Source organism: Apodemus sylvaticus, chromosome 7 (genome assembly GCF_947179515.1).
Source record: "Apodemus sylvaticus chromosome 7, mApoSyl1.1, whole genome shotgun sequence".
In the NCBI taxonomy this organism is placed as follows: Eukaryota; Metazoa; Chordata; class Mammalia; order Rodentia; family Muridae; genus Apodemus; species Apodemus sylvaticus.
This window is the reverse complement of record NC_067478.1, coordinates 54,053,594-54,078,179: the sequence shown is the minus strand read 5'-3', so window position 1 is coordinate 54,078,179 and position 24,586 is coordinate 54,053,594. Positions and strand designations below refer to the sequence as shown.

The 24,586-nt window shown below is 39.2% G+C and overlaps 1 protein-coding gene across 1 annotated transcript in view; it reads left to right on the top strand.

Moving 5' to 3' along the window:
- The window catches only part of Myo5a (myosin VA), a 159,709-nt gene that overhangs the window by 25,092 nt on the left and 110,031 nt on the right, over positions 1-24,586 (top strand). The window contains exons 2-3 of the mRNA XM_052187803.1: positions 17,598-17,708; positions 24,307-24,478. Coding sequence (XP_052043763.1) covers positions 17,598-17,708; positions 24,307-24,478 — 283 coding nt within the window. The remainder of the gene's footprint in view (positions 1-17,597; positions 17,709-24,306; positions 24,479-24,586) is intronic.

Below are 24,586 nucleotides of genomic sequence, written 5' to 3'. Positions count from 1 at the left end.
CTGAGTGAGCTGTGGTTTTCTTGAGTTTTGCTCTTTTAATTCTACTGATTCAGAATAGTGCTAACATTCTGATCCGCCTAACAAAATAAACACAAAATAAACCTAACACACCTACCTATGCTGGTACATTTTCTATGATGAATTCTATTCTAGCTGTCTGCCACAAGTATTTATGCTGATTGTTGATTTACCTAGAACAGCTTACTGTGAATATTTTTAAATACAATATAAATGTTTTCTTATATTCTTTTTTAAAATTAACACATATTAGTTGTATATATTAATAGGTTTATGGTAACATTTCCTTATGTGTATACAGTACACATTGATTGATTGCATGTATTTGCATTTGTTTGTTAGTAAAGAACACCTATCTTTTCCTGTACTTATTTTTTATGATAGTTTGCCCTTTTTTGCTTATTTACTTATATTTCTCTAGTAATTTGTAAAACTTCTTTATACATCATGGGAAATCATTTATGTTTGGTTAGTTTGGTTTCTGGCGTTGCTTATGAAGTATTTTACTGTCCAGAAGTTTTAATCTTTTCTTTAAAATATTCAATCAACTTTTTTCCAAATATACAGCCTAAGTTGACTCTCATTTCTATTTTCCCCAGCTGCAGTCAGTCCAAAAGATGCTCTAAATATAAGGCAGGTGTTTGATTGCAAGCAGGCATCCTTGGAGCTGTAGAGATGACTCAGAGGATAAAAGTTCTTTTGCACAGGACCAGAGTTTTGTCCCCAGTACCCATATCCGGTATCTCACAGACTTTTGTAACTCAAGCTCCAGGGATCCAGTGCCTCTTCTGGCCTCTATGGGTACATGAACTTGCATGTGCATACTCACATACAGACACATGTTCCTACATAGAATTAAAAAGGAGTTATCAAGGAGTCCAAAGTTGAGCACTTCTGCTCTAGAGCAGACCAATGGGATTCTTATATTTATGGTGATTCCAGACTTCTGTTTCCAGGGAGGGAATCTTTTAGCTCCCATCATTGAGAGATAATACCAGATGAATTTCTTTTTGGTGTTTAATCTTAGTTAAAGCTTACTCCTCGTGCCTCCATGCAGTCCTATCTGTCTAATACAAGTGACATTGTATGCAATTATGTACATAGTATGTAAATCCTGTCCCAGGCAAAATGCATGTTACAGGACTATACAAAGAAGCAGGGAGAGAACAACTGATTAGCCAGGAGTTGTACAAGATGTGCTTTTGATTATGAGTAAAATACTTCTGATAGAAGTAGGGTATTGGAAATAATCTTTTTCTTTACTCTTTTTAAAAGCCTTTGACTCATTATCTCTTGCAGAATATAAATAGGCCAGCTTGCCTACAAAACCATTTGAGGTCATTCACATCCTGATCCTAACCTGTTTTGTTTTGTTTTTTTCAGTTAAACTCTTGTTAAATTCTTTCATTTCACACATTTATTTTTTACTCTTTACTATTTGCATATTTATTCTTTACTAGATATACATGTTCTGGATTATGGAGTTGCAGTATTTTCTGCCTTCTCAGGCTTCAGACTAGTTGGAGAAATATCAGTCCCAAGTTTGTTTGTTTTTTTTTTTTTTAAGTCTGTAGCAGGTCAGGAAGACTTTTCTGAGCAGGCATCAAAAATGGCCTAAATAATGAGAAGGAATTGGCCATAAAAAGAGTTAAGACATGAGGGGAAAATGTTCTTGGCAGAGGACACAGAAATGATCTTCAAATTATAGCATTTGGGGTGTTCCAGGAACAGTGGAAGGTTGGCATATATATAGCTCAAAGAAAGGGAGAAGACCCCCATGAGGCATTAAACCCAGAGGTAAAAGATGAGTCCAGACACGTAGAATATAGTGAGCAAATTCTAATGAAGACACACAGTGATGTTCTTAAATCTGGCGTGGTATGAGGCAGATGATAGCATACATAATTTGATGATCTTTAATTTTGTCTCATGAGTAGGAACTCTTGGTAATAGGTACTTCAGAACTAGGGTTTGCTTGTTTTATTGCTAGGATTTATTTTTAGGTGGGATCTTGTTATGTAGCTTAAGCTTTGCTCTTAGGTAGCCAGTTGTGGCCTGAAACTTGCTGCTTGTCTCAGTCTCCCATAAAATGTCTCAGTCTCCCATAAGTTGGAACCATAGGCATGAGCCAACATGCCAGGCTTAATACCTGGTTTTATGAGTAAAGGCACTGTGCAAAGGAAGTTGGGTGATTTGTTCAAGACTGTACAGCTGGAAGATAAAGAAACCACTAGCTCTGTGTGACTCAAAAGCCCATATTCTTAACCTTATCTGAATATTCTATACTGTTGAATTGCTTTGTCTTGAAAGAAAATTGAGATTTTAAAAATATTTTAGAATGAATAAAATAGTGTGGCACTGTTGAAAAATTTAGATTCTTCAACTAAAAAAAAAAAAAAAAAGAACTTAGGAAAGTATGAAGTACCCTAAGAAGGCAATATGAATAAGAATCTAAGAGCATCTTCTAAAGTGTTAAAGAAGTAATTACAAGTCAAATAAAAGCAAGTACATTTTACATAGTGGATAGCTAATTATCCCAGTTATAGATTAAAACTGTTTAGAATGGGCTAAGGAGGTGGCTCAGTTGGTAAGTCTTTGCCTTGCTAAGAGCATGAGTATTGTGTTGAATCTTGAGGATCTATATACAAAAAGACAAAACATAAAAGGGTGTGGTGGCATACGTTTATAATCCCAGTACTTAAAAGAGGGGGGCGTGGATCCCTAGGGCTTGCTTCACAGCCAACTTAGTCTGGTTGTTGAGTTCCATGTCAGTGATGGAGAAAAAGAAGGGGCTTCAGAGATGGCTTTTTAACAGCAGGCAGTCAGAAGTGCCTGCTGTACAATCATGAGGAGGTCTGATGTAAGGACTTACATAACAAGCCCATTATCCTGCAAATGCCCGTCTTCAATCCCAAGAATTCTACATCCTATCCTGGACTCTGCTCACACACAGGCAAATGCCTACGCATATACGTACATCAAAATGCACACACACATACACACACACACACACACACATTTTTTGAAATTTAGAATGTAATAAAATATGGGTGGCATCTGAGGAATGACATCTAACGTGCACACGCACACAGAGATATAAAATTTAAAATACAGTGCTAATAATAGTTATATGAAGACTGTATTATGGAAGCTGGGGTTAGCTGCACACATCTGTAATCCTAGCACTGAAACATGGGGGCAATCCTGGAGTTGGAGGCCATCCTGGGCTACAGAGTGAGACTGTGAGGTTTTGTCTCCAAAATAAGACAGAACAAAACATCAAAAAGATGTGATAATTTTTGTAAAACTTAAAATTTTAGCTAGACATGATTGCATGTTTTTAATTGTAGCAACTGGGAGGCAGATCCAGAAAAATCAGAAGTTAAAGATCATGCTTGGCTACCTAAGACTATGTCTCAAGTAAGCGACACATTTTTTTTTCAATACAAGGTTTCTCTGTGTAGCCCTAGCTGTCCTGGAACTCACTTTATTAACCAGGCTGTCCTCAACCTCAGAAATCTGCCTGCCTCTGCCTTCCAAGTGCTGGGATTAAAGGTGTGCATCACCACTGCCCACATTTTAAAAAAAAATTTTTTTTTTGAGACTGAATCTGTGCTGGTTGGTTTTGTGACTTTGACACAAACCTAGACTATCTGAAAAGAGAATCCTAATTGAGAAAATGCCTGCAAGGATTGACCTGTAGGCAAGTCAGTGGAGAACTGCCATGATTAATGATTGGTGTAGAAGGAGCCAACACATTGTGGACAATGCCACTCCTAGGCTAGGCAAGGTGGTCCTGAGTTGTGTAGAAAAGCTTCAGTTCCAGCCTCTCAGTTCCCGCCTCCATCTCCTTTTATTGATGGACTATAAACTGTAGAGTGAAATAAGCCCTTCCCACCCCACCTCCTAAATGTTGGGGATATAGAAATGTGTACCCATAATAGGCCACTTTTTCTTTTACTCTATTTAGGGAAAGCATTAAAATTATGAATGATCTAAATAGAAGCAACCATAAAGAAATAATCAAATAATATTACAGATATAGTAAAAAATTCCCACAGAAATTAGTTTTTAGCTGTTAGCAGGGTGTGGTCAAGTTGCTGCCAGGATGTTGGCTTGACATCTGGGGAAAAAGCTGAGACACCAGTTCTTTCAGAGCCTTGTTTGCTTGAGCTGCATTTCTCTTTCAGAAAACTCTTATCATTTACAATTAGTGTGACTTTGCTCAAGAACAGATGTCCTCAGTTCATGAATATGAAGTTTTTACAACCTAAAATAGTCTGGCAGCTAATTTTGATCTTTCTGTTATGGTCCTCATTGTCCTGTGCATTCATCTCATTCAGCGCAGGTAACTTTATCCATTTAACCACTTCTTTTACATATAAGGACTGTCCCAGTTTGGGGAAGCAAAATACACTCTTTAGATTTTGGCAATTGCTGAATCAGAATTTTATAACTTTCTTATTAAATTGCTTCTGCTTCTTAGTTTTAAAGTATTTACTGTATTAACATCATCAAGATGCAGACATGGCCAACAGTGAGCTTGGGTCTATCACTCTTCTTATGTGCCTCTCTTCTTCCTTTAGTGTGCTAGTGTGCAGCTACTTCTTTTGGGACTAGGATGCATCTAGTTGTGCTTTCAGTATATCTCATGAACACTCAGGCTTACATTATAGCCTAATTTGTTATATATGCAACTAAAAGAGCAGTACTACAAAGCAGAAGTCAGGGTTCTGTCCCAGTAGTTTTTAATGAGGATTTTATCGATCAAAAGTCTACTTAAAGGTCTAGAGATGGCTCAGTGGTTAAGAGCACTGGCTGCTCTTCCAGAAGACCAAGATTTAATCCCCAGTGTCTACATGGCAGCTCACAACTGTTTATAATTCTAGTTCTAGAGGATCCAATGGTGTCTTTTGGCCTTTGTGGGCACTAATGTATGTGATGCACATATATGCAGACAAAACCCCATATACATAAAAACAAATCTTTAAAAGTCTGCCTAAGCTATAATGTTTTGATGTATGCCCATGGTACTGGTACTTGGGACACAGGGCATGAGAAACCATAGTTCAAGATCATTCTTGACTGCATAGCAAGTTCAAGGCCCCCATTGGGTAAATACATTCCTGTCTCATAAACAAGTTTATGTAAGCTACCCAAGTAATGGGCAGAGAAACGTATAATCTATAAGTACTGCTCTTCTCACTCTGCTTTCCCTCCCTTAAAGGCATGGCCAGTGATTAGACAGGCGGCCTGAGAGGGAAATTGAGGCCAGAGGGGAATGGAGAAACAGACTGCTTGGAAGGAGGGCCTCACTGAGCAGCTTGTTTAATTAGGGAGAGGGGACAAAGGCTACCTAAACCTTTGGGGAGGGTATAAGTGGGGGATATGGCATGAGTATATATTATTGGGCCAGGCCAGGGTGCTGAGGCTGCCTCATTTGCATAAGGGGGAATTCCAGATGTTGCTGGACATGTCCTTATAAGGAGAGAGGAAATTTAACCTGTAACCTGGCCACAGGCTCTGTGACTACCTCAGGGTGGCAGAGGTAGGGGTTGTAAGGCTACCTGTGCTAGGACATGCAAGGGCAGGGCGTTGGGTGGGAACCCTACTCCTACCAAACTCAGGATGAGATTTCTGGTGTTTGGACATGCCTCAACCCCACTCTTGCTTCAGACCCCCAGGCTCCCAGCCCCCCAGGCTCCCAGACCCCACAAGTATGACTTGGAGGCTTTTGTGTTTACATATTTTCTGCTTATCTTCAAAGAAACCTCCTATTATGGCATGTTTCATTTGGGCTGCCAGCTTTGTAGGCATGGCCATCTGGGTTACTGTTTTTAATTTATGCTTCTACTCAACAGCTACATTATTTTTAAATTAATTTCTATGAATTCTTTAGTGGCTTTCTATTTTACTATAGCATTCTATGTAAGTTCTGAGTTTCCTCAATTCATTAGTTCACTCACTCAGTAGATATCTCATATGCATCTACTGTGCTAAGCACTGGGCCAGGCGTGGGGTTGATGACAAAAAATAAAGAACACTGTCCTAAGGAGATTGTAATGTAGTCAGAAAGACCTGTGAAAAGATAGCTTAAAAATAAAAACCAGGTATTTTAGAAGATGTACTTAGGAGGTCCTACCTTGATGGCCAAGACTTTCTGGGAGTCATAGCACTTAAACCAAGTTTTTAGATTGAGGGAATTTTTTGTTTTGTTTTGTTTTGTTTTTGTAAAATTCTGCCTTAAAAATGGCTCTAAGTGTAAAAATAAAATATATAGAATGCTGTAAATTAAACAAAAGTTGAAAGAATAGAAGGAGATCTGGGGAATGTAGCTAAGTTGGGAGAGTGCTTGCAAAGCATGCATGAAACTGAATTTGATCTCCACCACTGCATAAACTGTGCATGGAAGCATACACCTATAAACCCAGAAATTGGAAAGTGCAGGCAGGAGGAACAGAAGTTTAAGGTCATCCTCAGCTACACAACAAGTTCAAAGTCAGCTTAGGATATGTGAGACCTGATCTCCACAACAACAATAGAACAGAAGCGAGAAACGTAAGAGATATACATACATCTCTGATACCATGGTCAGAGATAAAACTAAGAACCGTTCACTGCTCTATCTACTCAACTCTCAAATGTACATTATTATATTTTCACATTGGGTATGCATCTTCTGATTCGTAATTCCTTCTGGTTTGGTGAATAGAACATTCCTTGACACAGTAGCACCTATTATAACTCCACATCTCAGTTTTGAGCAAAAATAGATTTCAGTTTCTGACTTCCTGGTGTTTATAGTGAAGTAAAGGGTTATGTGATATAATGTAACTATGGAGTTTAATTTAGGTATAGAAATCAGAGAAGGATCCTAAGTAACAGGTGTTTGAGCTTAAGGTCTGAAGCTTGAGGGCAGAAACTAGTCAAACTCAAACCAGGGGCTTCAGAGCAAGGCCAAGCCTGAGAGAAAAGTCTCAGAGCTTGAGGTAGTGTGGGAACTCAAACAGCTAAAGGAAATTGATGCAGATTGTCTTTGGTTGAGCTGATAGAAGCGAGCAAAGTAGTGGGCAAGCAAGAAATGTCATGTGATGAAGCTGCTTTTTTAAGACAGAAGTCAGAAGACAGGTGTCAACTAAGGCTCCAGAGACATATGTAAATATTTTATATTGTAATAAAGGGTTTTAAGCTAGGGTCAGTCAGTCAGATTTTTCCATTTCAAAAAGATCACTTTGACTGTTGAATAGAAAATGGGGAGAGAAATCTTGATAGAAGATTTTTTCTGAGTACCAGGCAAGATAATGGTTAGGACTAGAGTACTGACTGTGGAGATGCAAGGGAGCTGCTAAATCTAGATAAATATCACTGGTAGGATTTGATTGACAAGGGGCAGAGGTGAGGGCAAGGCTAAGGACCAGTTTCCTCCAAAAGCAAGTAACTTGTTGGTAGAGGTGCTCTTCTGTTACTCACTACAAGAAGCACATAGAGATGGGAGAACCGTGCTGCTGTTGTACTTGTTAAGGTTAAGATGCTCTGAGACAAGTAGAGGTGAAGGCAGTTTTCTGAGCCTGGAATCTGGAGTTTAGTTGAAAAGTTCTGAGCTAGAGGGAAATTTAAGCAGAGTGGGTAGGATATATAAAAACAACTATATAAGAACCAAAACCAGCATACTGTTCTGTTTTTCTTGAGACAGGGTTTCTCTGTATAGTCCTGGCTGTTTTGGAACTCGTTCTGTAGACCAGGCTGAGCTCAAACTCACAGAGATCCACTTGTGTCTGTCTTAAGTATTGTCATGGACGACTTGGAACATTCTCTGAGCTTAGTAACACTGTGATCTCAGCCAAGAAGTGTCTGTCCTCAACCCTGTTATACCCTGAAGCGACCGATATCCAGTGCCTGCCTGTTATTTACAGGTACTATTTCAAGTATCTTCAGCACATTGCCTCATGTGTATAGTTTAACTCCACTATTCCTTAAAATTCAACATATAGAATATTTTATTTAAAACATTTTAAAAAACTCCCCATGGTTTCTCTCACTTCTAATTCTTTTATATGATGATAGCCTAAACAGAGGACAGAACCTCTGTATTGGAGTATATACATATGTATCTAAATGTACATATGACCTGCATTTTATACCTTTAAGTTGCCAGCCAAGTGTAAAGTGAGAGGAAGATGTGAGTTCTTTTCTTAACTGGGTGGCCTTCGTCATTGAGATTGTCCCTCTTGTATCCTAAGCATTGTGTCCTAAGCCTAAGCTAATCCTGGGTTTGAATGTGATTCTGTTTGTTGAATGACTTCTGAACTAACTCATGACTTTTGTTAATGAGTTTTGTTGAACAAGGAACTTCTTTAATAACAGTAATGAAGCACTTTGTAAGACTTTAATCCAGTCAGAACTTTTGCTGTCCTAATCAAAGCTTTGTGATGACAGTACATTTCCTTTGTTGCAATTCAGTTCTACTGTTGATTAATTTACTCATTTAGAATTTTATCTTTAAATGCCACTAATTGTAGATAGAATAATTTTTCTTCTTTTTTTTTAATTTTTAAAGGTTTATTTATTTATTATATGTGAGTACACTGTAGCTGTCTTCAGACACTCCAGAAGAGGGAGTCAGATCTCATTACAGATGGTTTTGAGCCACCGTGTGGTTGCTGGGATTTGAACTCAAGGCCTTCGGAAGAACAGTCAGTGCTCTTAACCTCTGAACCATCTCTCCAGCCCCCATGAATAATTTTTCTTAGTATGTATGTTAAAGATGTTCTTGCAAAGTGAGATGTAATTCCAAAAATAAACTTTACAGGAATATTAAATAACTCAGTGCCTAAAAATATTCATTCCAAACCTTCCCATCTAACACTAAAATTCTAGAGAAGCAAAATCATCTAACTTTTATTGGTATGATTTTTAAACTCTCCATTAATTTTCTAGTTCTTGTTTTTCTTACAACTTTAAAAGAATTACAACTGTAATGCTTATTAGAAGTTGACTTGAATTTTGGGGTGTGTGTGTGTGTGTGTGTGTGTGTAAGACAGGGTCACATGTAGTGCAGTCTGACTGGCCTCAAACTCACTGAGTAGTGGAGAATGACCTTGCATTTCTGTGCTCTTGCCTGCACCAATGCTTGTGTTACTCATGTGCCCTGTTTGTGGGTGCTTTTGATTCAAGCCTGGGCTTCCTGCATGTTATACAAGTGCTCTGTCAAGCTAGCTACATTCCCTGCTATGATTTGGCTTATTTACTTATTTTGGGGGCAGGAACTTTATTGGTAATAGTTCAGATAGACACAGACATGCAGGGTGGTGGTGATGCACGCCTTTGATCCTAGCACTTGGGAGTTCGAGGACAGCCAGGGCTACACGGAGAAACCCTGTCTTGAAAAAACAAAAACAAAAAGAAAAAAAAAAACACAGATACTTGCCATATCACCAGGTTCTCTTCTTGATGGATCTCTGAACTGGGGTTGGTTCAGATCAAGACCAGTAGTTGGTTTATTAGGGCCTGCATTACCCCACACACAGTCACATGATCCTACCTCACATAAATCCAGAGAGCTTGACTTTACTTTTAAACTATGCACATTTATTGTACAAGTAAAATAATTTTAAGAATTATAAAAAAAACTTAAATCAACCCCATCATTTTGTTCATTTAGAGAAGTTCATGGACCAGAAATTACCCGTTTGTTAAGTTTTAGTCGTTAACATCAGCTATCTTCTCACTGGTGCTGTTTCTCCCTGACAAAGCCTCACCCTGAGGTCCTAGCCAGTCAGAGCACTGCAGGAAGAATGCCAGGCAGATGAGTGTGGTTTTGACATGTTATCTTAGGTGAAATATTCCTAAGTTATGCTTGGGCACATGGATCACCTTCCTGGCTATTAAAGTTATGATGCTAACAAGAATAACTTGTGAAGAAGAAGTTTATCTCTATTTTTAACAAGAGGAACATCTGGAATGGAAAGTTTGCATACCTTTTACCATACGCACATTCAAAAACCATTTTTTTTTAAACCACATTTAAGCTCTGTCTTGTTATGTGTTAAAATGGGTTAATAACAGGGTTATTGTAATTATTTGGGTAAAGTTATTCATGTAAAATCCCTGAGCCCACAGAAAATGCTCAATAATTATAGCTTCATTTCTTTGCAGATCTGTGATAAATTTTGTTATAGTTGGTTGTTGCTATTTAGTTTATCATTTCTACCCAGGTATGATGGGTATATATCAGAGTTCCTGAAAGATTATTAAGGGCAGGCCTTGTAATCCCAGCACTCTGGGAGACAGAGGCAGGCGGATTTCTGAGTTCGAGGCCAGCCTGGTATACAGAGTGAGTTCCAGGACAGCCAAGGCTACACGGAGAAACCCTGTCTCGAAAAAAAACAAATCCAAAAAAACAAAACAACAACAACAACAACAAAGGCAGGCCTTGTGTAAAACTCCAGAGAGGCAAAGGTGAAAAAGACATACTTCCTTTCAAGGAGCTCATAGTCTCTAGTTTGGGATAAGTCGTCAAGCAGTGGAATAAGAAGCCTAGTGGAAGCTCATTATGACATACAGGAGACATTGAGAATGAAGTGCCAAGTGACAGATGAGGAACAGCATTGAGGACAGATCACAGGAGGGTAAATGGTGTCCTACTGGTTGGAAATAAAGGACCCGTGATCCGTAGGGAGGAAAGGCATAGACATGTGACCCAGCATGGCCCTCCAGGTACAGCAAACCCAGACTCTGACAGGACTGGAGAACAGTGCAGTGAAACAGCGGGGGAGGGGGGGAAGGGGGGGGCGGGGGAGGGGTGTGTGCTGAAGAAGCTGTTCTAGTGAGGGGTTCATACAATCACTGCTACTCTGTTTCTGAGCCTGAGGATGACTATATGACGATTCATTGTATCATTGTGTGTGTGTACATACATTTACCTTCTCTTGTATATATGAGATATCTCAATGTTTAAATTATATATACAGTTACTAAGTGTGACACTTTCTGAGGTTTCCTAGTGTGTTTGCTTTTTTTTTTTTTTAATATTTCCCTGTTTATTTCGGAAAACCTGTTGTATACATTTTAAAATAACAGCTCTTGAATATTTCATCCCAGGCATTCCATAATTATGGAATTCCATGACAATGTAGAATGTCATTAATTTGTCACCTCAGAGGAGTGGACACTGGTGATGACTTGTGTCTTTAGCTCATGGCTCAGATTTTTTGAAATAGTACAAAATCATTTTGCAAACATTCACAATGGATAAATGAACCAACACAATCAGATGTTAATGATTTAATGTGGAATGTAGGAAGATGCTTACATACTATGTGAATTGAATAGCAGATGAAAGAATTTAGGGGGAAAGAGAAGATCATGTGAGTCAGATTTGTTGGTTTTCAAGAGTTGACTGGTTCTTGCTAATGCTATTGGTTTTGTTCCCGAATGTCTGAGGCACCAGAAATGCAGCTGTTTTTAGTGTTCCTACTTCAGGCTTCCTTGACTGACAAAGTGCAAGTTAGCACAACTTCAGTGAGTCATTTGCACTAATCAAGGATCTCTTCAGTGTTGTCAATGTGGCAGGAAACAAAAAGATGACTGGTGCTTCCTTATTAAGCAGGGAGAGATGTGCCTCCCGAGAAGGTGCAAGGGCTATCCTGCAGCAGGTAGCATGGTCTAGTGCCCCTCTAGTGCATACCAGAGCAAGCACGTCCCTGGAACCTGCCTTTCTAGCGCACTTGCATTGGACTGTCAGGATTACCTCATCACTGCCAGGCAGGTCAATTAAGTTGCGTTGTGACAATTACAGATAACTTTTATTTTCCTTGCAAACTATATTTATTATGCAACTTAAATCTATGCTAAAATTATTTTAGATTGTGTAAATTACAAAGTTTAGCCTCTCATTTTATCCCTAATCTCATATCTTACTTCAGTCTTAGTTCTTATTTAAGTTCAAGTGAATCCAATTATCACAGTTCTGATGTATTTCTATTTTCCATTTTTATTTTTAAAAATATTTATTTCTTTTAAGTTCTGGGGATTGAACCCAGAATGTTATGCATGCTAGGCAAGTACTCTACCACTGAACCAAACCCTCAGTGTCTATATTTTAATTTGACCCTTTTTAAGCTTTTTCTCATTCCTTTATCTACAGATTTGTTGTGGACTTTTTAATTGTTGTTTTGCTTTATTTATAGTTTGTATCTCAAATCCAAAACCCTTGTTTTTCCTCTCCTACCAGTTCCTATCATTGTTTACTTTCTTGCTTACCACATTATGACTCTCTCTACTTTGAGTACTTAACTTATGTCCCATCTCAAACATGCTTTGTGGCCTTACACCCTAATGTGGCCCCTGGAGAGAGCCTTGAGCTACACCTGTAGAGTTACCTTTCCTGCCTCTCACCCCAGCCTTTTCATCTTGTGTCCTTGATCTTAAATAAAGCCAACATGTGCATTGCCCATCAATTGGCTCAAGGAGGTTGGTCAGCCATCAGGGTATTTGAAGATGACATTGAAGGAGTAAATAGCCTAATGTTTAAGGTAGATTGAGCCTTAGCAGGTGTTTGCCCTGTTTCTAATGGCTGCTGGCTTCTCACTGCTCTGTTGTGTTGGATTTTCCCCTGTGATCTAGAGGCCTTGTTCTTCATCTTGTTTCCCTTGAGCTGTGTGTGGGATGTAACTGGATGAGTTTAGTCCTGTACCTTTGAGTTTTTATTGCATTTGCATTGGGTCCTAGGGAAGGAGTAGAAGGTAGTGTGAGTAGTAACAGAGGCATGTTAGAACGAAAGTTTAGTTCTTACTAGTATGGAGATAAAGCATTAGGAGGCAATAGTAAAAACACACAGGGTTCATAGCTGTTTCTTTTTCTCCTTGATACTTTCATAAGCTGTAGTTGTAAGGTGAGAGAAGTTGGTCATCAGAGAAACTTGTATGAACATCTTGCTTCAGGTGTAGGTGAGGGCGTTAGCTTAGCCTCCATCTACTGGTCTGAGTGTGTTAATGCCACACTGGGAAGTGCAGCTTTTGACAAGTACTCACTGCAACACCCTGTAGATATCTGAGTTGCTAACATGAAGGTACTTCTTTAAAATATCCTTTTAGTTAGGCAAGGGCAGTCATTCCCTTACAGGCTTACTTGATTTATTTAAATTTAATGTGTTTTCATCAGTTAAGAAGGTATTAGGTCAGCTGGGGGGTGGTGGCGCACACCTGTAGTTCCAGCTCCCTGGGAGGCAGAAGCAGGCGGATTTCTGAGTTCGAGGCCAGCCTAGTCTACAGAGTGAGTTCCAGGACAGCTAGGGCTATACAGAAAAACCCTGTCTCGAAAAAACCAAATAAAAAAAAACAAAAAAAATTAAAAAGAAGGTATTAGGTCATTTCAAGACTTTGAATATCATGTGTATGGTGTTTTGTTTTGTTTTTTTGTTTTTGGAACTAGTAGATCATTTCAGAGAAAATTACAAAAAGTAAGAGGTGAAGAATGTAATAAATGCTTTTCTATTGTGTTAAAGCACCCTGACCACAGCAACTTATAATGAAAAAAGTTTAATCAAGTTCCAGAGGGTTAGAGTTTATGATAGGGCAATGAAGGCGTGGTGGAAGGTGGCTGGAACAGCAGCTAAGAATTCATATCTTTTTTAAAAAAAAAGATTATTTACTTTGTGTATATGAGTACACTGTCACTGTCTTCAGACATACCAGAAGAGGATATCAGATCCCATTACAGGTGGTTGTGAGCCATCATGTGGTTGCTGGGAATTGGACATGGTTCCTCTGGAAGATCAGCCAGTGCTCTTAACCGCTGTGCCATCTCTCCAACCCCACAGCTCATATTTTGATCCACAAGCACAGTACAGTGAGAGCATCCTGGGAAAGGCACAGATCTGTTGAAACTGCAGAGTCCACCCAGTGAAACTCCTTGGGTCATACCTAATCCTTCCCAAACATTTCCACCAACTGGGGACCAACTACTCAAGCATATGGGTTTCTCAGGGACATCCTCTTCTAACTACCACAGAACAGTTTCATAGAAATGCCCATTGAATTAGTAATTTTAATATTTCTCAGTTTATAGACCATGTACCAGGAAAAAGTTATGAAACCAATTTTAGTAAAAACATTTCATATATGACATTAGAAATCACTTCCTGGGGCTGGTGAGATGGCTCATCGGGTAAGAGCACTGACTGCTCTCCCAAAGGTTCTGAGTTCAAATCCCAGCAACCACATGGTGGTTCACAACCATCTGTAATGAGATCCGACTCCCTCTTCTGGTGTGTTTAAAGACAGCTACAGTGTACTTACATATAATAATAAATACATCTTTAAAAAAAAAAAGGAATCACTTCCTATGGAAAAAAACTAACAATTGTACCTGTACTGGTACATTGTTAATATTTTTTATTGCATTTTACAAAGTTTCTGTGTGTATAATTTTTAAAACAGAGACTGTTGTTACTTTAATCTTTATTTTATAGTTGTCAGAAATAAAGTGTAAGGCAAGTATGGTGACTAGATTAGAACCTATAATTATAATATGATACAATATAGTTCTAACATCATACTCTGTCATACTAAAAATATTTCAGCATGCTTTGCTAATTGTCAGCATTAAAAGTTTTAGAAAAGTGAAACAATTGAATGAGTTTTAATCTGTACAAAATATACTGGAATGTTGTTGTTGCCACCCCTCCTTCCTTCTTTCCTTCCTTTCTTTTTTAAGACTTTTTAAAGAATTTTTTGTTCTTTTTCTCACTAGCTTGAAATTCACTATGTAGCCCAAAATGACCATAAACTCACACCAATCCTCCTTCTTTGGCCTCTCAAGCACTCAGGTTCCCTGAGCACGCCACTACACTTAGCTTTCTAAACATCACCAACCATAAGACATAGCTGTTAGGGAAGGTCCTCATTATGTCATAGCAGTGTCTCAAAAGGAAGGTTTAGAAACTGGTAGTACCAAGACTAATGTCCTGTGCAGGGAGGGGCTGAAGTATTTTACTGCCCAGAGGCACTTCCTTTAAGTTCTTTGGAGTCTAAGATCTCTGCTTTCAGTCAACCACTACCTTTTAATTCTCTTTCCCCTACCTTTAAATTTATTGCTACATCTTTAACATCTCTCTTGTAGCAGACAGTGTTGTTGTTTCAGGTTTGCAGAACTTCTTGTGGCGAGTACTTAGAAAATCATCACATCCCAACTCCTCCGGAAGGAGATCTGCTTGGTGCACACCTAAATCCAGATGTCATTTCAATTCAGAGCTCAATTCAGAGTACATTACACCTTAGTCACTATTAACAATGAAACCCAGGGTCAGGGAAATGGCTGAGTTAGTAAAGTGCTAGTCATGCAAGCATAAGGCCCTGCATTCAGATCTCCAGCACCTACATACAAATCTTTAGGATATGGCTATAATCCTAGCTCTGGAGGGGCAGAGACAAGCAGATAGATCCCTGAAACTTGTTGGTTGTTTATTTTTCATGAATTGTTGTTCTCCAGGATCAGCTAGAGACCATGTCTCACAGCAAAAGATGGAAAGCAGTAGAGGAAGATACCTAACATCATCCCTTGATTTACACACTTAGACATATGTACATGTGTGTGCACACATACACAGTTCAAGTCTGGCTGAGCATGGCAGTTCATACCCATAGCTCTAGATTCTTATTTAACTGCAGCAGAGGATCTCATACAATCAAGGGCTACCTGGTCTATATAGCAAGTTAAGGCCATCTTAGATCCTGTTTCCAAGGGAAAAAGGGGGGGTTATAGGATAAAAGTGTATGTAACTCATGATAGTATTTGCCTAGCATTGGTTCGGTGGTCAGCACTGCCATCACTGACAGGCAGGCAGGCAGGCAGGCAGGAAGAAAGGAGAGAGACAGAGACAAAGACGGAGAGAGACAAAGACAGAGACAGACAGGGGACACAGAGAGGGGCAGAATAAGGAGAGAAAGAGAGTGAGGGAGAATTGATCTGAAGATGATTTTACTTGAAATGAGAATATAAGTGTAGGTCAGAAATAAGATTTACTCCGGCACATATCAGTGTGTCTCCTGTAGCCAATTAGATCTAGCTTATCCTGCGATATTATCTATTGATGAGACCAAAACTAGAACCCAAGACTCACTTAATTTTTTTTTTTTTTTACATTTTGTGTGTATGTGTGTGTGCATGTGTGCACATGTATACTGGGGGTCAGAAGAAACATCCATGCCAAGTGGAAGTCAGGGCAACTTGTAGGAATCATTTCTTTCATTCTACTATGTGGGTTCCAGGAATTGAACTCACGTCTTCTGGCTTGTGGTAAGCATGCATCATTTCTTCAGCCCTTTATCCACAGTTTAAAGGGCAATTCCTTCTTGAGGAGTCTAAGCAGACATTGCATATGGCTTTGCTGTGGTGTTAGTAAGATTCATGCATATTTTTATATTTTTTACTTTTTCTCAAAACTCCCTGTCTGGCTTACATCCAAAAAACTAGTTGAGATTATAGTTTTAGGACTTTGTATTCTTTGTATTCTCATAGTATCGAGGTTACTTGAAACAGATATATTGCTAGCTGAATACTATTTTTCATTAATCTTCATAAAATAATATGTTCAAAAATTTAAATAACGCTCTTGTGCTCTTGCTCTCTTGCTCTCACTCTCTCACTCCCCCCTTGCCCTCTTGGGCTCGGCTCCCTCCCCCTCTCCACGGGGCCATGCTGGCCTCTACTTTTCACTCATCACTGCCCTCCACCAACAATAAACACTTCAAAGCCACACACACACACACACACACACACACACACTTAAAATAACTTTTCTTCAACTTTTAAAATTAGCAACAAAACTTTTTTTCAAAGAAAATTTTAGAAATTAGTGTATAAAAATCATCTGTGGCATTAGGCTACTAGCTTATTTCTCACCTCCCCACCAGAATGTTTCCTGAAGGCTGTCTGAGATGTCACCAAGGTTTGCAGATGATGAAACCACATGAAAGATTTCAGTTGCAAATGGTACCATAAAGAGATGGCTATGCTGCTGAATTACCACCTGAGAACTTTGAAAATAGATGTTATATGTAAATTTTTACCCCAAATTACATTTACTATATAAAGCAAAGTTGGGTTTTAATTTTAGTTATTTTTTCAGAGCATATTATTTATGTAATTTGGGAATGGTGGTGGTGCTGGGGCTAACCTACTTTTCTATTCTAATTTAAAAGCTCAGTGCCATGCAGGCATTATGTACACTGTAACCAGGACTCAGGAGGCCTAAGCAGGGGGACCAGGAGGTCACGGCCACGCTGGACTCTGCAATAAGATGCCGTCTCAAACAAACCAAAAGAAAAGAAAAGTTCTCATAGCCCAGAGTCCTTTTTGTTGTTGTAGTTGTTGCTGTTGTTGTGTTGTTTTGTTACAGGGTTCTAGGCTTGAATTTTCATCTTTTCCCTCCAGTTCAGGGATTATAGACGAGCACTTTCAGGCCTGGTCTAAGATGACTGTTTAGTAAATATAAGTAAAATTATGATATGGTATGTTTTATATATGATTATTAGGTGTTTGATTTACTAGCTTAAATTTCTTTGCTTTTTGCATCCTAGTTTGCCAGGGTTTGGATACCTGATCCTGAGGAAGTTTGGAAGTCAGCAGAGTTGCTCAAGGATTATAAGCCTGGAGATAAAGTGCTCCTGCTTCACCTTGAGGAAGGGAAGGTAAGAACTTCACCTTCATTTCTTGTATTTAGCCTGAAGTGAAAGAGAATGAAAGATAGAATTTTACTATAATTTGCTTAACCCCAATTATAACATAAATTTTGAGTTAATTTAATATTGTTGTTTACTATTTTGATAAAAATGGTAATTTTTCTGCCCTACAGAGAGGCTCGTTGAGAACAGTATGTACTTTAAAGCACAATCATTTTACCTTATACATTTATTATGATTATGAAATTTGTCTTAATATCTAATTTTAATACTAAAGATGTGGTTGTATGTTCATATTTTATGTTTAGGACAGTGTTGCACTTATTTCATATTAATTAAGTACCAGTCTAAGATTTAATATTTTGCTGAAACATAATTATTTGAAAAATATTTACTAAGAAGCTAAAACATAAGAAATTTCTCGCTAGTCAGCAGGAGGCCTTACCACAGCTCTGTCTCTGACTGGCTGCATTCTGCATGAGTGAACTCACCTTTGTCCCACAGCTTTTAACCTGTCTACTGTATTTGTCAGGGCATACCACACTTTTTCTTAAAACTTTGTAACATTAATTTTCTCTGAAGACCTTATAGTCCCAGTATTGAGGGCTCAGCCCTAAATGGGACATCTCTGTTACGTGCTCTAAGGCCCAAGGGACATTGCACAAGAGGACACAGAAAGAACGTGAGAGCTGGAGGTTGTCTGCATGGCTGTGGAATGCTGCTTTCCTGACACGACACAGCTGTTGCACCTTGAACTCACAGCGGCAGTGGCTGCCTGCACAGGACTAGATGGCCCATAAACATTTCAGCATGGATGGAGAAGGGGTTATAAGGCCTTACCCCTCCCTGAAGAGTTACAGATAGTTAATGGTTTCTGGGATGGGGGGCCATATTCTTCAGTGGGGTAGCCACTGCTAAGTTGCTCTTCCTAAGTAAATAACCCTCAACCCATGCTTATGCAGGCACCCCAAATTAGATGGAGAGCGATACTCCCTGCCCCCAAGACATGAAAGTAGGAGGGGGCTTCTTGGGAAGAGGAAAGGACTTAGTGGAAGAGGGAAGAAATCAGAGACAGGAATAGGAGGAGCAATCTGATCAAATTATGTGTGTATGTGTGTGTGTGTATATAATTGTGAAATAATGAAAGTTTAGGATAACCTTCAGTCTAAGCCAGATATAATGTCTCATTCTTAGCACATGGAATCAGGGGCGGGAAGATTTCAAGTTTGAGACCAGTTTGGTCTATTTAGTGAGGTATCATTAAAAAAAAAAACAAACAACAACAACAATAAAAACAGAACAAGGATGTTTGCCACAAAACCTAAAGACCTGAGATCAACCCTTAGAATCTATATCATGGTAAGAGGAAACTTGATTCCTGAAAGTTGTCCTCTTGCCTCTACCTGTGTACCATGGATTCGAACATGTGTGCATGTGCCGCCGTCTACCATAAATAAATAGATGATGTAATCTAAAAATTTAAAACAAAACAAGAAAAAAATTATAACCTGACCAGGGAAACTGGATTTAAATACATATAATTTTAAATAATTAAAAATTAGAGTAGGGCATCTCCAGGACTTTCAAGGTTTCTACCCTAGTGTGCTTTCCTATTGCTGTCATGAACACCATTACTAAAAATAATTTGGTAAGAACAGGTATTATTTCTGCTTACAGCGTACATTGCAGTTTCAGGGGAAGCAGAGGTAGGAAAGCAAGGCAGGGACGTGGAGATACGAACTAGGCAGAGAGCACCAAGGATTGTTGTCTACTAGTTTGCTCTGGGAGACAGCAGAACAACCCATTAAGCCCCTTACAGCATTCAGCCACTTTTCTAGTACAAAGTTCCAAAGTCTTCCATATTCTTCCAACCCCCCCCCCCCCCATGGTCATGTTTTTTACAATGACAACCTGCTTTCTGGTATCAACTTCTGTATTAATTGCTTTTCTGTTGCTGTGGAAAAACACCATAAGCCCTGAATGTTAAACTAAAGAATCAACATACCCAATATTTATAATTCATCTGCTTCATGCTAGGTACGGTACTAGACCCGTTGAGTACTGTTTTCTTTTTTTAAGTAATTTATTATTGTAAATAATTTTTGTTTTATGTACATTGGTATTTTGCCTGCATTATGTTCGTGTGAGGGTGTTAGATCCTGGAGATACAGACAGTTGTGAGTTGCTGTAGGAATTGAACCAGAGTCTTCTTAACCACTGAGCCATCTCTCCTGCCCTGGGCTGTATTTTTTTTTTTTAAGATTTATTTATTTATTTATTCATTCATTCATTTATTTGTTTATTTATTTATTTATTTATTTATTTATTATATGTGAGTACACTGACGCCGTCTTCAGACACACCAGAAGAGGGCATCAGATCCCATTACAGATGATTGTGAGCCACCATGTGGTTGCTGGGAATTGAACTCAGGACCTTTGGGAGAGCAGTCAGTGCTCTTAACCCCTGAACCATCTCTCCAGCCCCATGGGCTGTTATATTTTAATGTCAGTTCATAGCTTTATGACAGCTTTATGGGTTGGTAGGTGATAATTTTATTGTTCACCAAATAAGGAAACCAAAGTTTAGAGGCATCAGATAGAGTTTCTTGAAATCAATATAATTAACAAAAGCAAGTCATCAGCCTGATATAGTCATGCACACTGCAATCCCAGCACTTGGGAAGTAGAATGCAGAATCAGGAATTTAAGTTATCCTGAACTATTTATGGGCATCCTGGGCTGCACGAAATTCTGTTTAAAAGGAGGAGAAAGGGAAGAGGAAGAGGAGAAGAAACAAGGGAGAGGAGGAAGAGAGGGAAAATGAAGAGAAGGAAGAGGATCAATTCTAAGAACAGGATATAGATAAGAAAAATAGAGAAGGTCTCTCTGCATCCAACCATCTTCCTTTTTAGGAAATAAAGGATTTTAGGTCCTAGAATAAAATTTAAAAAGCTTGTTCTTTGCAATATTAGAAGTGTACATTTACTTGATCATGACTAGCCATTTCAGAGAAGCAGATTATATCCATTCCATGAGAAAACTTTTGTAAATATTTTTTTTTGTAATGTACTCTTTTAATTCTCCTGGAGAGCAGGGGTAGATAGGCAGAGTATTTTTATTTATTTGAGATATTTTTATTTACATTTCAAATGATTTCCCCTTTTCTGACTTTTTTTTTTTGTAAATATTTTTTTAGATGACCCTTACCTCATTAGTGTTTTCTCTAATATCCCAGCTCCATTTTCTTCCCACACTGACCACAAAACTGCGCCATCTTACCATGAAGTCTGGGAAGAACATTCTGGGATGTCCTTTTGCTGTTTTGGCGCCATATGATGAGTTGTATTATCAATCAAACGCGATGATCAAGAGCATTTCTAAAGCCCCACATCCTTCAGGGCTTGCTGTCAGTCCATATGTCACACCTTTTGGCGATAAAAGAAAAAGGCAAATGAGGTTTCTGACACTAAACATTATAGTGTAGGTAGGCAGGCAAGCAGAGTGTGGCACAGGAAATTCAAAGCATGCAGATTGGAACATTAAGGAAACAAGTAGTTCAAGGCTCTTCCCCAGTTTCTTTTCTATTAGTTTCAGTGTGTCTGGTTTTATGTGGAGGTCCCTGATCCTCTTGGACTTGAGCTTAGTACAAGGAGATAAGAATGGATCGATTTGCATTCTTCTGCATATTAGCTGCCAGATGACCCAACACCTTTTGTTGAAAAGGCTATCTTTTTTCCACTGGATGGTTTTAGCTCCTTTGTCAAAGATGAAGTGACCATGTGTAGGTTCATTTCTGGGTCTTCAATTCTATTCCATTGATCTACCTGCCTGTCACTGTACCAATACCATGCTGTTTTTAACACTATTGCTTGAGGCCCTGGATACTGATTCCCCCAGAAGCACATGGGCACAGGAGAAAATTTCCTGAACAGAACACCAATAGCTTATGCTCTAAAATCAAGAATTAACAAATGGGACTTCATAAAATTACAAAGTTTCTGTAAAGCAAAGGACACTGTCAATAAGACAAAACCGGCAACCAACAAATTGGGAAAAGATCTTTACCAACCCTACATCCGACAGAGGGCTAATATCTAACATATACAAAGAACTTAAGAAGTTAGACTCCAGAGAGCCAAATAACCCTATTAAAAAATGGAGTACAGAACTAAATAAAGAATTTTTACCTGAGGAATACCGAATGGCTGAGAAGCACCTAAAGAAATGTTCAACATCCTTAGTCGTCAGGGAAATGCAAATCAAAACAACCCTGAGATTTCACCTCACACCAGTCAGAATGGCTAAGATCAAAAACTCAGGCCAGACAGTGGTGGCACACGCCTTTAATCCCAGCACGTGGGAGGCAGGCAGATTTCTGAGTTCCAGGCCAGCCTAGTCTACAGAGTGAGTTCCAGGACAGCCAGGACTATACATAGAAACACTGTCTTGAAAAAACAAAAACCAAAAAACAAAAACCAAAAAACCTCAGGAGACAGTAGGTGCTGATAAGGATGTGGAGAAAGAGGAACACTCCTCCACTGCTGGTAGGATTGCAAGCTGGCAACCACTCTGGAAATCAGTCTAGTAGTTCCTCAGAAAACTGGGTATAATACTACCAGAGGATCCTGTTATACCACTCCTGGGCATATACCCAGAGAATTCCCCAGCATGTAATCAGGACACATTCTCCGCTATGTTCATAGCAGCCCTATTTATAATAGCCAGAAGCTGGAAAGAACCCAGATGTCCCTCAACAGAGGAATGGATACAGAAAATGTGGTATATTTACACAATGGAATACTATTCAGCTATTACAAACAATGAATTCATGAAATTCTTAGGCAAATGGGTAGAACTGGAAAATATAATCCTAAGTGAGGTAACTCAATCACAAAAGAACGCACATGGTATGCACTCACTGATAAGTGGATATTAACCCAGAAGCTTGGAATAAATAACCAAGACACAATTCACATTATCAAATGATACCCAAGAAGATGGAAGAACAAAGTATGGATACTCTTGTCCTTCTTAGAAGGGGGAACAAAATACCCACAGAAGGAGAGACAGAGACATTGTGTGGAGCAGAGACTGAAGGAAAGACCATCCAGAGACTATCCCACCTAGGGATCCATCCCATATACAGTTACAAAACATTATTATTTATGCCCACAAGTACTTGCTGACTGGAGCGGGATATAGCTGTCACCTGGGAGGCTCTGCTAGTGCATCAGAAATACAGAGGGGGACACTCTCAGCCAGCCATTGAACTGAGAACAGGGTCCCCAATGGGGGAGCTAGAGAAAGGACCCAAGGAGCTGAAGGGGTTTGCAGCGTGTATTAGTTTGGGTTCTCTAGAGTCACAGAAAGTATGGATAGTCTTTATATAGTTAGGGAATTTGTCGATGACTTACAGTCTATAGTCCAACTCCCCAACAATGGTCAGCAGCAACTGTGGATGGAAGTCCAAGGATCTAGCAGTTTCTCAGTCCCACGAGGCAAGCAGGCAAGGAAGAGTGAGTAAATCTTCCTTCTTCCAATGTCCTTATATATCTCCAGCCAGTGTATAGCCCAGATTAAAGGCTGTAGATCTCCAGCAGAGGGTGTGGCCCAGATTAAAGGCTGTAGTTCTCCAGCAGAGGGTGTGGCCCAGACTAAAGGGGTGTGCATCCATGCCTTTAATCCCAACTGTTCTTCAGAGATCTCCTTGTCTTAGCCACTATGCTTCAAGATCTCCATACCAAGATCCAGGTCACAAACTTATATCTCTGAACCTCCAAATTAGGATCATAGGTGAGCCTACCAATTCTAGACTGTAATTCATTCCAGATATAGTCTAGTTGACAACCAGGAATAGCCACTACACAACGCTACAGGAGGAACAACGATATGAGCCACCCGGTACTTCCAGAGCTCCCAGGCACAGAAACACCAACCAGATAGTTCACATGGTGTTACCCATGGCTCCAGACGCATAGGCAGCAGAGGATGGCCTTGTTGGACATCAAAGGGAGGAGAGGCCCCTGGTCCTGGAAAGCTCTATGCAGCAGTGTAGGGAAATACCAGGACAGGGAAGCTGGAGGGGGTTGATTGGGGAACAGGGGGAGCAGAGATGGCTTATGGGACTTTTGGGGGGGAGGAAAGGGGAGATCATTTGAAATGTAAATAAAGAATATATCTAATTAAAAGAGAAATCAAAAAAAAAAAAAAAGGAAACAAGTAGTTGTGTATTAAGGGCATTGTTTCTTGAGAAACAATCAGTTCCCTGCATCTGCATTTGGCAGCTCATTCCTGTAATTCCAAGTTCAGGGAATCCAATGTCCTCTCTAGATAATTTCATCTTGTACCCACACACAGTATACACATGCAGATACATAATTAAATATGAAAATAAAATTGTAAATTATTTATACAGATTTATTCTGATGAAAAAGAAGCCATTCTTTCTTGTTTGCCATTTTTACCAGCTTTTCTGATAATGGAAAATTGACAGGAAATAAATACATTCTAAAGCCAAGAGTCAAATCAGAAATAAGAAATAATCGAGTGCATAGGCCTGTTTCATGTTTGTCATTACTAAGCAGATGTTGCATCTCTGTCCTCAGGATTTGGAATACCGTCTAGATCCGAAGACCAATGAGCTCCCCCACTTACGGAACCCTGACATACTTGTCGGAGAGAATGACCTCACGGCCCTCAGCTATCTTCACGAGCCCGCTGTGCTGCATAATCTCCGGGTTCGCTTCATCGATTCCAAACTGATTTATACGTATTGTGGTAAGTGCTTTTGCTGAGCTGTAAGCATTCCTTTGATAGGGATAGTGATTGAAATGCACACAGGGAAAGCCAGCTGTGATTGAAATCCTCATACATGTACAAATCCCT